The sequence below is a fragment of the Dermacentor variabilis genome, chromosome 10 (assembly GCF_050947875.1).
Source record: "Dermacentor variabilis isolate Ectoservices chromosome 10, ASM5094787v1, whole genome shotgun sequence".
Classification (NCBI taxonomy): domain Eukaryota; kingdom Metazoa; phylum Arthropoda; class Arachnida; order Ixodida; family Ixodidae; genus Dermacentor; species Dermacentor variabilis.
The window spans coordinates 124,839,672-124,853,340 of record NC_134577.1 but is presented as its reverse complement, the minus strand read 5'-3'; the positions used below and the strand labels follow the sequence as shown (position 1 = coordinate 124,853,340).

Genomic DNA, 13,669 nt, shown 5'->3' with positions numbered 1-13,669 from the left:
TTTTCCCTCGTTTCCGCGTCCTCCCGCCTCACACCCCCTCCCCTTTAGAAGAACCCCACCTATATATACTGTGGCGAGGAAAGCATATGTCGCCTTGAAGAAGACAAGTACACTTGTCGAAACGTTGGCTCCTGCATTCACCTCGTTCACGTTTTGCTCACAGGCGAAGAATGTTTGACCAAGCTTGGATCGCGGGAAGGCAATGCTTTACGTCATAGCGCCCCAGCAGCACGCAGTACCATGCTAAGCGTGCCGCCAGGCGAACTTATGCAGCTGTCTTTCACGACCTCTCCCTCATTTGGCCTGATTGCGTTTTTGACTTATCTCCTACCATTCACGGCTGGCCAATCGAGGAGACGACGCAAGGGGAGATTCGCTCAAACCACTGACGAAACGGAGAAAATGATAGCATTGGAATTTAATCCTTACATTATCTAAGCCAGACTTTGCTTTTACTTCTTGGGAACAAGAAATTTTATTCTGTTGGCGCTGCCAAACTAAAAATGTAGAAATGAAGTCGGGTGCCTTCATACGCCTACCAAGAAATCGGAGAGACAGTTGCCCTGAGTGTTACATTCTTCATTATAAATCGCGGGGCCAATTGAGAACAGGATCAATCATTTCGCCAGCTTTTGCCATTTTTTCTGTCGAACAGAATGCGATGCCCATTACCCGCCAGTCACGAGAATGCGCGTCTGCTCCTGCCATGTCGCAATTGCTGATGTTGTCCAGGAGGTCCGCGGGGACGCAGTTTTCCTCTGCGTCCGCATTTTTGCGCCGCTCGCTGCGCTGTTCGTTTCTCCGCGCAGTAGCGCGCTTGTGCTTGGTGGAAGCGAACGAGTGTGCGTATACCTGGACGTCGCGACACCAGGCCTCTGCTGAACCAATGCGCGCCGCGCTCTGTTTCCCATCCGTTCCTTCCTTCTTTTCCCGCCGGCATCATCTCCGCCGTTTGTCGATCGTGCTCGGACAGTGCGCGCACGGCGCGTTCTCCGGCCACTTGGTGGGGCACACTGGGCGTGCACGCGGCCCTTCTGTGTCCGCACGCGAGAATTTGCACGAACAAGTAATACGGGGCGTCATCCGTTGGCCATCCTGACCTGGCTCCCTGACTCGATTATTTGGCCAACTCTTTGCAGCCGTCTGCAACGTCGTCGAAGCTGCGGGAGGCAGTCAGAATGTTATTAGGAGGAAAGCATACATGCATACATGCTCCTTGAAAGTCACATCGCAGGCCCACCATTATTGGAGGCCAGTAGAAAGGTAACAGAGGAGATTGATTATTCCGGTCCGAGCTAGTGTGCCTGCTCAAGCTGACGCCGTTTTCATTCCCCCCTCACGCAGCTATTTCAGCATCAAATCAAAATAAACTGTTCGGGGAATTTTCGCACTCGCACCTCTCGCGCATATTCTGGATCGGCGCTCAGTGACAAATGTTTTCTTCCATTTATAACTCAATGATTTTCTTTTGCTGCGTTGAAATGTTTCACATTTTTTTCCTTGTTGTAGTTTGTTGTCTGTCGGATCATTACCCAACACTGCATGTATATTCTGACACGCCCTACATGACGAAATAAGCTGTACTTACCAAGGATTGACTTGTGGCTTTCTTGGCGCGACATCATTCGTATAGTGTTTTTGGCGCAGAAATTCTTTTCGCACGGAAACGGGAAGGGCCACACACAAGCGCTTTTGTGTTTCCCTTCCTGTGTCCGTGTGCAAAAAAAAAAAAAAATCGCGCTAAAACATTACACGCTGCATTGTCGAGCAGTCGCAGCGCCAGGCACACAGCGAATAGCGCGGTCACTAGTGCCAGTATAAACCTGGTGGCCAGGCTACATAGTAAAGGATACACGTACTTAGACAAGTAAATAAGGCGAGAGCACATCAAAGCCAGAGAAAGGCAGCCAGTTAAGCGGAGATTGAGAGCGCTACTTATTCTTTTTCTTCCGGCGGCAAGCTTGGCGCGCCCGAGAAAAGTCGAGCCCACTAGGCGAGCTAATCAAAGGCTGCAAAACAGCCAACAGGAGTGGCGCGGCAGAGACAATGGCGGGAAGCCTGGGTGCCTTTCCTGACGGCCGCCGTTATAGTCGAGTCGGCGTCCGGTCTTTAGGGCCACCCAAAGGGGAGGGGGGGGGGGAAGCGGCGCTGAGCGTCCGCGGCGTTGTGTCTCGGCCGGTTTGGCTGCCGCGTCGTCTGCTTCGCTCGGCGTCTGCTGTTTGTTTCCTCGCTCGGGGCTTCACTGCGAGCGCGGCCATGACTGGCCGGTGTTCGCTCGCTCTTCTTCGTGTCCGAGAGTATTCTTCGAGGAGGGCGCCCGAGCTGCGGAGTGCGCCACGCGCTCCCCTCGGAGCCCTGGGTGGGCGGTAGCTAGCGGACCCTGGCGGGGAACCACGGATGGTTTGGCGCGTGAGAAATTACGGTCGCTTCCTCGCGAAATCCAAATGGTTCTTAGCGCCACAACTGAGCTACTGTTTGTCGTTGCTGTTTTTCGCTCTCGCTACCGGGCTTGGTGCCTTTTTTGATGCTTTCATCCGTTTACTTCTGCGCTGTACACTTTCTTGGGCTTCGTGCCATCCTCACAGCTTCCTTTCTCTCGAAGTCAGCGTTGCTGCCAGCTTGTTTTCTACCGGCCTCGGCATCCTTTGGCGGTGGCCTCCTCCGCTTCCTTTTCTGTTTGGGCGTCCTCCTTTGCCGACGGATCAAGGAGGCTTTTGGGAGTTCCCCTTCATCCCTTTCTCGCCAATCGTCCTCCGGTGCAGGAGCCCCTGCCTGACTCTCTTTTACTGTGTTTCACCCTTCACTTCCGCTGCGGCAATATTCCTCACTCGTCGCGCGAAACTTTCGCGATCATTTACTACAGCCGTGACAGTTGCCGTTACCTTAACACTCTTTTACCGCAAATGTTTTCGGAGCGCGTACGGCGTCGCTGAAGGAGTCACATCTAGCCGCCCTAAATGCATACATGCTCTAGAGCGTACACTTACCTTCCCGACTATGTACATTGCTTCGCTTGAGAATTCACTTTAAACGGCGAAGTCGCCTGGAAAAAAAAAGATTATATATATATATATATATATATATATATATATATATATATATATATGTGTATATATATATATATATATATATATATATATATATATATATATATAAAGAAGAAAAGAACGACCGATAAAATAATCGTTTCGTAAATTTTGTGCTGGGAAATCCTTTGTGTGGCTTCAAAATTTTGTTTGCCGTGGCATTTATTCCACAGATAAGCGTGACTCTCGCGTCCGCAATATCGTTGATAATATTTTTCTGACGATGCTCGGTCGTTCCGCGAGACATCTGTGAGAAAGCGCCGAAGCTTCCCGAGAACTCATCGGGCATCGTGCTGCCGAGTACAAAATCATCGTTGCGCTATTATTTTGGCTGCTCAGATTGTAAGTAGATCAATTGGTGGTTATGAGAGACACCGTCGTGAGAAGGGGGGGGGGGGGAGGCTTCGGTTCCGGATTAATTTTGGTCAATCGATGTTTTTTAACGTGCAGCTCGGTATCAAGCACCTTTTTTCGGCTCCAATCGAAATGCGGCCACCACCGCCGGGAATCGAACCTGCAACCTCGTGCCGAGCAGGGCATAGCCATGGTAGACACTGGCACACGCAGTGGTCACTCGCCCTGCCGGCCGTCAGCTCGTGCCAGGGCGCCGGTCGCACTACGCGGCTCCTGCAGCCGAGGCAACGGACGAGCCCGGCGACCTCGGTCCGGAAGCCGAGACGAGCGCGCGGAAGCCACTTCCGCCCCCCCCGTCGTTACCTTGTTTGTTCGCTGCACGGGAACAGCTCTTCGGCGCGCTCTCGAGCTGTTTGCGGCGGGAGGTTGCGTTCCGCTCGGCGCGTCTGGCAATCATCGCTGCACGAGAAATGAAGCAGCGGAGACACACGTACAAACGTGGGAGAAAATAAAGCAGCAATAGCGAGAGGAAAGCGAGGAGCAGAAGGCCGTGCCGAAATGGATCTGGCGACGAGAGAAGAGCAAACGACGATGAGCTGCCTTTTCCGGCACGGTATGGCTTCTGGATTGGCTCTAATCCAGAGGTCTTTCTTTGGCTTCCTTGGGGCCTCTTCGCAGCGGCATTCGTCGGCAGAGGCATGGATGGCATTGCTGACGCCATCGAAATGTGGCGGATGATTTGTCGCTTGCCCGTTTATGTGTGCATCCCCCCCCTTTTTTTTTTCTTTTATTCGTTTTTAGTGTCACTTTATGATCACGTACACATAGCGCTTTCGATAGATTGATAAGCTTCTTGGAAGCGGAATGCCTTTCCGGCAAGTCATGTGTTCTAATGAATTCGGTAGGCCAGAAATTTCGTGATCATAATCAATTATGATCAGCTTTACGGGCTAACAGAGGCTCACTATGTGTTCAGACACGCACCCATCGAACGCGGAACGCCAAATATCTGCCCTCGTCTCCCATGTGCGGCAAGGTTGCCTTGTTGCCCGCTTTCATTTACATTTTGTATATGATATCTACATTGGAATGCAAATAAATTGCGCTCGTATGAGTCGAGGGACGCAATACTCAACGATTCTCGGAAGCAGGCGTTTTACAACAGAACCATATAGATTCAAGCTCGCAAGTGAATGCTACTACTACTACTACTACTACTACTACTAAATTATTATTATTATTATTATTATTATTATTATTATTATTATTATTATTATTATTATTATTATTATTAGAATACAATAGAAGCGTAAACAACTGGTCTGTCAAAGCGAAACGAGGACTTGAAGTACCCAGTAAGGCAGCTGGTGTCACGAAAACACGGTCAACGAAAATTGATAAATAACGGGCTTAATAATAATAATAATAATAATAATAATAATAATAATAATAATAATAATAATAATAATAATAATAATAATAATAATAATAAATTGATAAATAACGTCCCTTCTGTGAAAACACTCCGGGTCTGTTTTGAGGAAAGTATGAGCTGGAGCGGCCATATTCTGGAGCTGGAGCGGTAGTCAAACTCTCCCAAATTACTGTACGCGTTTTCTCTATTCGCTACATGCCTCGGAAGATTAAAATGTTAATTTATAAGCCACCTTCATTATTGCTGCCTTATTTGGGGCACCACATCTGTTACAAATATTAAGCGTTTGCTTGTAATATAAAAGAAAATTGTTCGCGTAATTAGTGATATGCCCTTTGACTCCCCATCTGAGCCGCTATTTAAGAAACTTCGAGTAATTAAAGTCAGTGATATGTTTAGCTACCGCCTTGCTCTTGGATGCCTAAAAGAAACCAAACAGAACGTAAGCCTTGTTTCATCTCTGGCTAGATTAAAACAGAACACCCCATGTTATAACACCAGGTCCCCGGAATACTGACATGTGCCGCATGTGCGTTCAACCTATGGTAACCAAATGACTTGTTACACTCTCCCCACTCTGCTGAATAATCTCAGATTTGCGTCCATCGATGTACCTAATTGTTCTGGCAGGAAACTGTATAATTTCTATTGCCCCAAGAATTGGGTTTATCCGCGTACCTAATGTTTTTGTTTTTAAGAGTTTTGTGTATCTATATATAAGTACTCGTGCCAGTATTGTTTGTTTTTCCCGAGCGGTTTCGTGTGTGAAGCAAATTGTTTAAGTGAGATCTATGTACTACATGCCATTGTTCTCTTTCCTTTCTCCATTGTCGTTGTTCCTCTTTCCTTTCTTTTTCTTCTTTTTGTTCTGGCTGCTTGCTGTCTGCTGCCTTTTTGATGTTCTGGTTATTAGGACCAGTCAAGTTGCTTTCGTAGCAGCTTTTTTCCTAATGCCTCGAGACTTTGTACCACTTGTTTTTATGAATAAAGGTATTATTATTATTATAAGTGCAATGAGCGTGGCAAAAAGTTAATTCTTCAATGTGAAGCTGTTTGTGAGCTTGCGAACGATGTTTGTGTGAAAAAAGAAAACGAATCTGGCAGCGTGCTTTTGCGAACGGCGGACTGCGCGCTCGAAGCGGCTCGCACGTGCGCGGAACGCCTCGCGACGCGGTTGAGCGGCGACGGTGGCCGGGCACGCGTCGGCACGCGGTCACCGAGCGGCGCGGGGATTCGGGCGCCCTCGCCGTGGCCGCGCTTGGTTATCTGGGCGAGGCACCTGCCGGCCGATGCCGGGGCATTGCCGCGGTTTTGCGCAAGCGAATATGCATATCCCCTTCGGTCGCGAATTACGGTGGACTGTCGATGAACGTGTGAAATTTACATAATTTTATCCCGAGGTGGGGCTTGAGACTCCACATACAAAGCGAGTCAAGGTGGGGAGAATGACTCCTTGCATTATTATAGTGACCCGTCGTAATCATGTAGTAATTAAATATTCATTTGTTGCACAGTCAGTCATGCTACGTGTCTTGATTAGAAATATTGAACCTCCCGCTCGAATTACATGCACAGTTTAATCACCGGGTGCAAGCATCACAACGAGGGAAGAAGTAATCTATCCCAATCACTACCGAAGCGCCCCACTTCAGGCGTCCCGTCAAACACGGCAGTGGCTGCAGTAAAGTAGTCGTCTGAGGTGACGCATTTCACTCAGAAGGGAAATGGTTGCACTATAGGAAAGCATAATGTTTAGTTTACTCAATAGGCGTTGTCTATTCCTCGCAAACACCGCGCATTGATGGAAAAAACAAGTCGCGTTCACAAACGCTTACGGCGTGCCTGAAGGCGTTACGATTACTGTCATTTATTTACTTTGCAAAAAAAAAGAAAAATTATGTTGACGCATATTGTGTGGGCAGTCGGTTTTAATAATGTATTAGAACGACGTGTGTGTTTTGGTGCATTTGACGATTCAATTGGAAGCCGGCGATGCTCGTGCATTTCATACATAATTGACTTGCGGCGCAACGTCAATTATTTATCGTTATGTCATTATCTAATGGTCATTATGTATAAAGAAATAGGCGTTGCAACTAAATAGCACAGTTGCCGATTCCGATACTTCCTCTCACATGGTGGCATTAAATGATTGTGCGCGGGCCCGTACTTACTTCATCGTGTTGCGTCCAGCGCACAAATAACGGGCATTCAGACATGCTGTTATAAGAGTGTCACGTGGTGGTGAAGTCAAAGAAGACAGTGGCAATACTGTGAAAGACAAAACTAGCTTTTATTGGGCGACTCTGTGCCCACAAGGACAGGCTACACTTAAAGCACAACGATAGCGGCGAACACAGTCGGCGACCGTCGAAAATGTGATCAGCGGGTCAAGCGCGTCGGCTTTTATGCATGAGTCGTCGAATGTTCCAGAGTAACAGCTGGGACCCGCGTGTCTTCCACAAAGTTCTACACTATTCGCGTCGCGCATATATGCAATCAGATTACACAAGCTGCGGGGAAAGACAGCGGATGAAACCATCGATAACATTCCAGAAACTTCTTTTACATGCAGGCGCGTCCTGCGCTGTGCGATGACATTTGTTAGGTGGTGAGAAGTGGTCGCCCGATAAAGATAAAGAAGTACAAGTGTCAATAGAGTACTGTGCATCCACGGCTGGTTCTATGTGCGGCGGGGTTTGTTCGTCGACATCGCAATAGGTTCCACCGAGGCTCTTGTAAAACGAGCGAGCTTTCCTTTTTTTTTTTTTCGCTGACTGCTGTGAGTGGCACACTCTAAGAGCCAATTGGCCAAGCGCACGCCGCGCTTCACTCCTAGCAACTCTTCTCAAACACGCAGCGTTCTCCATAACGTGTCGTCACGAAAAAAAAAATAATAATAAGGAAAGCGCGATTATGTATAGTACCGACACAAGAACAGGGTCACGAAAAGGTCTTACGGTAGAATCGTTCCTTGAGAGTACATTTGAGCCAACCGCGATGGCGGGCGGTCGGCCATTGGCAGCTGCGCGAATGAAAATCTCACGCCGTTACATGTAGGCTACGCGTACTCGAATCGAGTCTCGCGGTGAGCACTTCCCGGCGCGTCCAGCGCACGGCCCCGCATCTCACGTGCAGGCGATGACGAGGCAAGGGGGAAAATGCATTGCTGGGTTTCTTTGCTTGCCGCGACTGTACGGCCCGATGAGGACACGGAGGACATAGTTTGACGCCAGCGAGCCCCACAAGCAGTTCGCACGCCTCTCGCTGCACTGGGCCCATCCGGTGCATTGCCGTGTCGCGATAAACGCAGTTCGTTGACGTCGCGAGGTGGACGAGGCGGAGCAGCTATCCGGGTGAGAGACGCGCTTACTTCGCCCCGGCAGTCGAGATTCTTTAGCCGACACGCCGCAATACAACGGGAGGAAGCTTCTGCGACTCGCATTTTCACGTTTGCTTATTTCTGCGCGCGTTGCTGTTACGCCACTGCGACGGCTGCTGCATTGGTTTTATTCCAGAACTACATTCGCCTCTTTCGGAGCTTGCGCCGCGCGGCACTTGCTTGTCTTGCGCCGCGAAAGTTTGCGCGCGAATTGGCGACCATCACGGTTCTTCCAGCGCGGTAGCGACGCCCCCCCCCCCCCCCCCCCCCTCGCTTACCGAAGCGAAATCTTCGACCACGCCTCCCTCGTTTCCCAGTGGTCGCCCGAGAGCTAAAACGAGGCGCAGAGAGGTTGGCGCGCGCGCGTTCAGCGCAGCTCGCGCGTGCGTCGCGTCGCGCCACCGCGCTCGTCTTTCGCCAAAGCACGGGCGAGAACTGCGGAGAGCGCATGAAAATAAGCGCCGTGCGGAGGGCCTTGCTTTTGCGCCATGGCGCGTGCTGCAAAGGCGCTGTGCGAAGACAGCGATGCTGCTGTCCCAGAGGAGCGCTGCTGCTTCCCTGTGCAGGCGAGCAGGATTGTTCCGACAGTTCCGCGAGAAGTTAATGGGACCGCATTACAGTGAACTCTCACTTGAGTGAACTTCAAGGGACCGAAGGAAATAGTTCACTTAACTGAAAGTTCGCTAAGCTGAATATTCACTAGACCAACATAAGACGGGGCATACAGAGTCAAAAGTTTGAAAGTGCAATTCTTGGAGCAAAAGACATGGCATCCGTAGTGTTAGAAATGTGTGAAATGGAATTTGTACATATCAACAAGTACAAGGTTCATAAGAGTTTTAATGCTGCCTTTCTCACTTAGAAAAAAAAAATGTAATCTTTTGCACTTGTACTTTTAAAGCACAGGAAGTAACAAAACTGTGCCAAGAGTCAAGGTTTTTATACATTTCTTCTGGCAGAGCTTGCTGTTGAGACACAAAGTCTCTCAACTTTCCAATGTACCCTACAACCTCAGCAAGAGTTATAGGCCTTGAAACTGGCTCGGAGTTGCCTCTTCTTCCTCTCTGCTTTGTCTTCTTCGAAAGAAAGAGACGACGACCATGCCACGACTAGCCGCTCGGAAAAAAACGTGGTTTGTGGTGTGACACGTGGTTTGTGGTGTGACAGATCGCCGCTTTGCTCTGGCGGCGTTGTAAGTGCCAGCAATGTTACTTTGTTCATGGCCTCCGAGATTACATGCTTGCTCGTTTTGTGCGGGTAATCTCGGAGGCCATGCCTCGTTGCCGTTCGTTTTCCGCGCCGCCGCTTTGCCCCAGGGGCGCTGTAGCGCCAGCGACGTTACATTGCCACTGGAGCGGTGGTTTGATGAGGGCTGGCTTCGGTTCTGATCCTAAGAATAAGCCTTGGTCCTCTGAGCGAGTTCGTTAAACTGAAATATTGACTGTTCCGAAATTCGTTTAAGTGAAACATTTTTGCATAGAATCTATAAGAAAACTGCCGGGGATTTTAAAAAGTTCGATATTCTTAAATATTCGATAAACCGACGTTCGTACAACTGAGAGTTTACTATATTGCGTTTCCTTTCTGCTCACTATCTAATGTGGGAGGGCGCGCAAGACGTCTCAAATCATATGGCAAGATACAGCTCAAAGCCTATGCCGTGCTGGTTGGCTGGATTCTACATATCCATATGTGGATATGTTTTAATTCGCATACACTCTAAGAAAAGTTTACACCCTTTGAGCCGTATCTTGCCACACAACAATAAACGTCATCTGTCTTGTCCGCATTTCCTTTCTTTAACGGTGCGAGCCCGGTACATCCCAGTAACGAACGGCATGCGCGTTATCAGCATGACATAGCACTGCCGACAGGAAAGTAGCGGGCGCGGCGTTTTCAAGAAAGGAAACGCAAGCAAGGCAGATGACGATCATTGTTATGTGGCAGATATACACCCCAAAGGGTGTAAACCTTTTTAGTGTGTAGTGCTATGGTGGGATGGGGGGAGGGGGGGGACATAGCGCGATAACACGATCGAGCCACTTCTCCGTTAATCGTTCTGTTCGTAGTGAAAAAATAGAGAGAGAGAGAGAGGGGGGGGGAGAGAGAGAGAGAGAGGAAGAACAACAGAGTCAGTGCGTACCACCCGGCCGTGCTCCAGTAGCTAGGACGTTGCCGTATTTTGTTCGCCGTTAGCGTACATTTGTACACCCCTCTGGCACACTCGAGTGTTTTGGAACAGCTTTCACACGCGGAACCCGCAACTTCACTTGGAAATAAAGAATAAAATGATTGGTACCTGCCTGACTGATCGAGCGCAACCTGCCCTGCGTACAATGTCGACGGCACGCAGCAGGCGCGCCACTGGTGCACCTGCTGCGTCCTTGCGCATAGCGAGCGCCCCGCGTTCCGGTGGCGGCAGCTCACTCCCAGTGCTTCTCGTGCAGGTGGCGGCTCCCTCTACAAGACGGCGTACGCGTGCGAGGGCAGCCAGCTGGGCTTCTCGTGCCCCGAGGGCCAGCTCATCGCGCTCATCCGCGCAAACTACGGCCGCTTCTCCATCTCCATCTGCAACGAGCACGGCACGCTCGACTGGAGCGTCGACTGCAAGTCCAACCGATCCTACAACGTCATCCGAGACAGGTGACGCGTCTTGTGGCGCATGCGCCTCGCGATCCTCTTGTGAGAGTTTATTGTGCAGAGCAACCACGGCGTCGGGAGAGAAGCGTCGAAAACTTCACGCTGCGTAAGAAGGTCCAACCTTCGGCGTTAGCGAGTTGCAGGTCAACTGAAGTATCTCGATGTTCTGTTTAAATGTATTTTTGCCACTGTCGTTGACGGCAATTGTACTGCTTAATACCTAATATTAGTGACTTGGAGATAACGCAACAAGGAACCACATACAAGGATAATGCATGGCTTGGCTGGAGTTAATGTTATCGATTATAAGGGACGGTAGTTCCCTGGTATTGATTGTGTACCACCCGTTATTTGCACGAGCTGTCCACCAATTCGCAAACACAGCGCGAAAATTAATGGTGAGACGTGCATCCTTTTTGTCTCCCGGTTTGTCGCTTCGGTTTACAGTTTTCAGTGTCTGCGCATTGACTGGCTTAGATACGACGCACACTGTTCTTTCTTTTCTGCGTGTTCGTCCATGCTAGGGGCGCGGCGAGTGAAAATGGCTCCGTTGTGGCCTTGTTGAAAAGCTCGACTGTTTCTTTAACTTATAAAAAAACAAGTTAAGCTATCGTTTCGCCATGAGATGCGTTAAGGCACAACTTGGGACCTTATAAGGGGGCGTACCAGCCATTCGCATTCTGGTCAAGATGGTCGCAGCAGGGCGATCTAAATCGCAGTTTCATAAGGCTGTGCACAACTAAGCGCACGTGCGCCGAGAACGTCCGGGCTCACCGCAGCTGAAGTTTTTGGCTTTACAGGCCAGAACCGCGATATCTTCGTGAGACACAGCGTGTTGGGGGGACTGCCGACAAAGAGTGCCTTCCCGCACTGTATTCTCGCCGCTCACTCAAAGAGGCGCGCGGATCTTGAAGGCGATCTGCGACGGTGGCAGGGCGAGGCCGAGAGCTCGGTGAGCGCTGTGTCCTCGACCCTTCGTTGGCGTTGCAGTGAGAGGCAGCGCGAAAGCGAACCCGCTCGCTGTTGTATCCCGAAAGCGGTCGTCTTACGGGACGGAGGGACAGTTTTCTAGTTGGGCGGGCACAGAAATGCCTACGCGTTTGAAAGAAAATTATATTTTTGGGTTTTGTGTGCGGAAAACCACGACGTGGTTATGAGGCGCGCCGTAGTTTGGAGCTCTCGAAATTTCGTCTACCTGGGCTTCGTTACGGTGCACCCAAGGCATGGTACACGAGCGTTTTTTTTTTTTTTTTTTTTTGCATGTCGCCCTCATCGATATGTGCTCGCCGCGGCCGGGATTCGACCCTACGACCTCGGGCTTAGCAGCGCAACGTCAAAACCACCAAGTGGCGGGTCGGAGCCGAAGCTCCTCTGCCAGCGGTGAGCGCTTTCGCGCGAACAAATATTCATTCCACCGCGCTGACGGCACATCGCAGTCGGCCGCCAAACCGTGCAGCCCCACTCCAGAGCTCGAATTAAAATTGTGTTTCCTGTGCCTCGAGACCTAAAGAAAGGTGACGAGAACGTCAAAGTCCGTGCGGCTGTTACACGGCAAAGAGCGAGGCGTAAGAAAAAAAAAAAGAAACTTGGAGTGTCCGCCTCTAATAAACGTCGTCGTGTTTACCGTCCTATCCTTCAAACGAAGCAGCTTCTGGCAACGATGGCGCACGAGGGAAACGGGAACGATTGAAGCGTGCAGCCCCGATGGCCGCTCGTTTGTTGTCGTCACTGCTGTCGCTATTGTTCTGCCTCATGTAGGAACACGAATGTGCGGCGGAATACGCCATTTACGCGACGGCATAGTGAACTCTGACGCGGCATCTTATAAATATGCACTCGTGGGAGCGTTTTGTACAATGTGTGGGATGGCGAACGCGGTGACGAACGCTTGTCGCACTCTTACCCAGTTTCGTTCGAAAGATCTCCTCTGAGCTTCCTGAAAAGACGCCACTACAGTGGTCGGACAAACCACACGCGTCCATCTTGTGGGACGTGCACGGGGCGATCCCTTTGGGTGCGCGCGTGTGCACGCTTCATTCGAGGAACACAAAGCGGCCAGACAGTCGCGCTGCCTTCGTACGCGGACCGGCGACATGTGTATGCATGCAGCCGTACGAAACGAAGCATTCCCTTCTGGCGCCGCTGCACCAAAGTATCCCTCCGAGGTCCACTCGGAGCCCCGCTTTCATTTAGAAATTCCGCGCCGGCAATCCACATATTTCACACAAAATTGAGAACGGCGACTCCGCGCCGCTGTATATGGACGCGGGTGTCACGTGCAGCCTTTCCTCGCTGGCGCACTTGAATTATTATCTCGAGTCCGTACACAGATATGAAAGATAAGCTCAGAGCGTTCAATGTACAGAAAAAGGCGAGCTTTTAGGTGCGGGGATATTATTGCATTTACGTGCGCCTCGACAGAGGATCTTCATGCGCGCCTAGTGCGCTAGCCGAGGCACGCCACGAGTGATTCCCCCGAGGGAGCGCCGTGAATGCGTCGAGGTGCCGACCGAGGACCCCTCGCAGCGAGACGCAACGGTCAGCGGCCGCTCTCTTCGAAGCAATAGTTTCGGCGTCACCAGAGCGTTTCCCTGTCGCCTCTGTTATAACAAAGTTTACTTTCTCGAAACAGGCGTGGCTGGAATGTGAGAGCTGAAAACGAAAATAAAGGCGGCCGGGAAATGTGCTCTCTTTCCGGTTCATATTTGCCCATTCCTTGTCAAAGCAGCGAAGGGAAAGGAACTTCTCCCGAGACCCAATCGAAAGTTCCAT

At 50.3% G+C, this 13,669-nt stretch overlaps 1 protein-coding gene across 9 annotated transcripts in view; it reads left to right on the top strand.

The window, feature by feature from the left end:
• Positions 1 to 13,669, top strand: part of LOC142560944 (latrophilin Cirl-like) — a 521,606-nt gene that overhangs the window by 364,313 nt on the left and 143,624 nt on the right. For all 9 annotated transcript variants that reach the window (XM_075673380.1, XM_075673375.1, XM_075673374.1 and 6 more), the window contains one exon: positions 10,705 to 10,900. In XM_075673380.1, the coding sequence (XP_075529495.1) occupies positions 10,705 to 10,900 (196 nt within the window). The remainder of the gene's footprint in view (positions 1 to 10,704; positions 10,901 to 13,669) is intronic.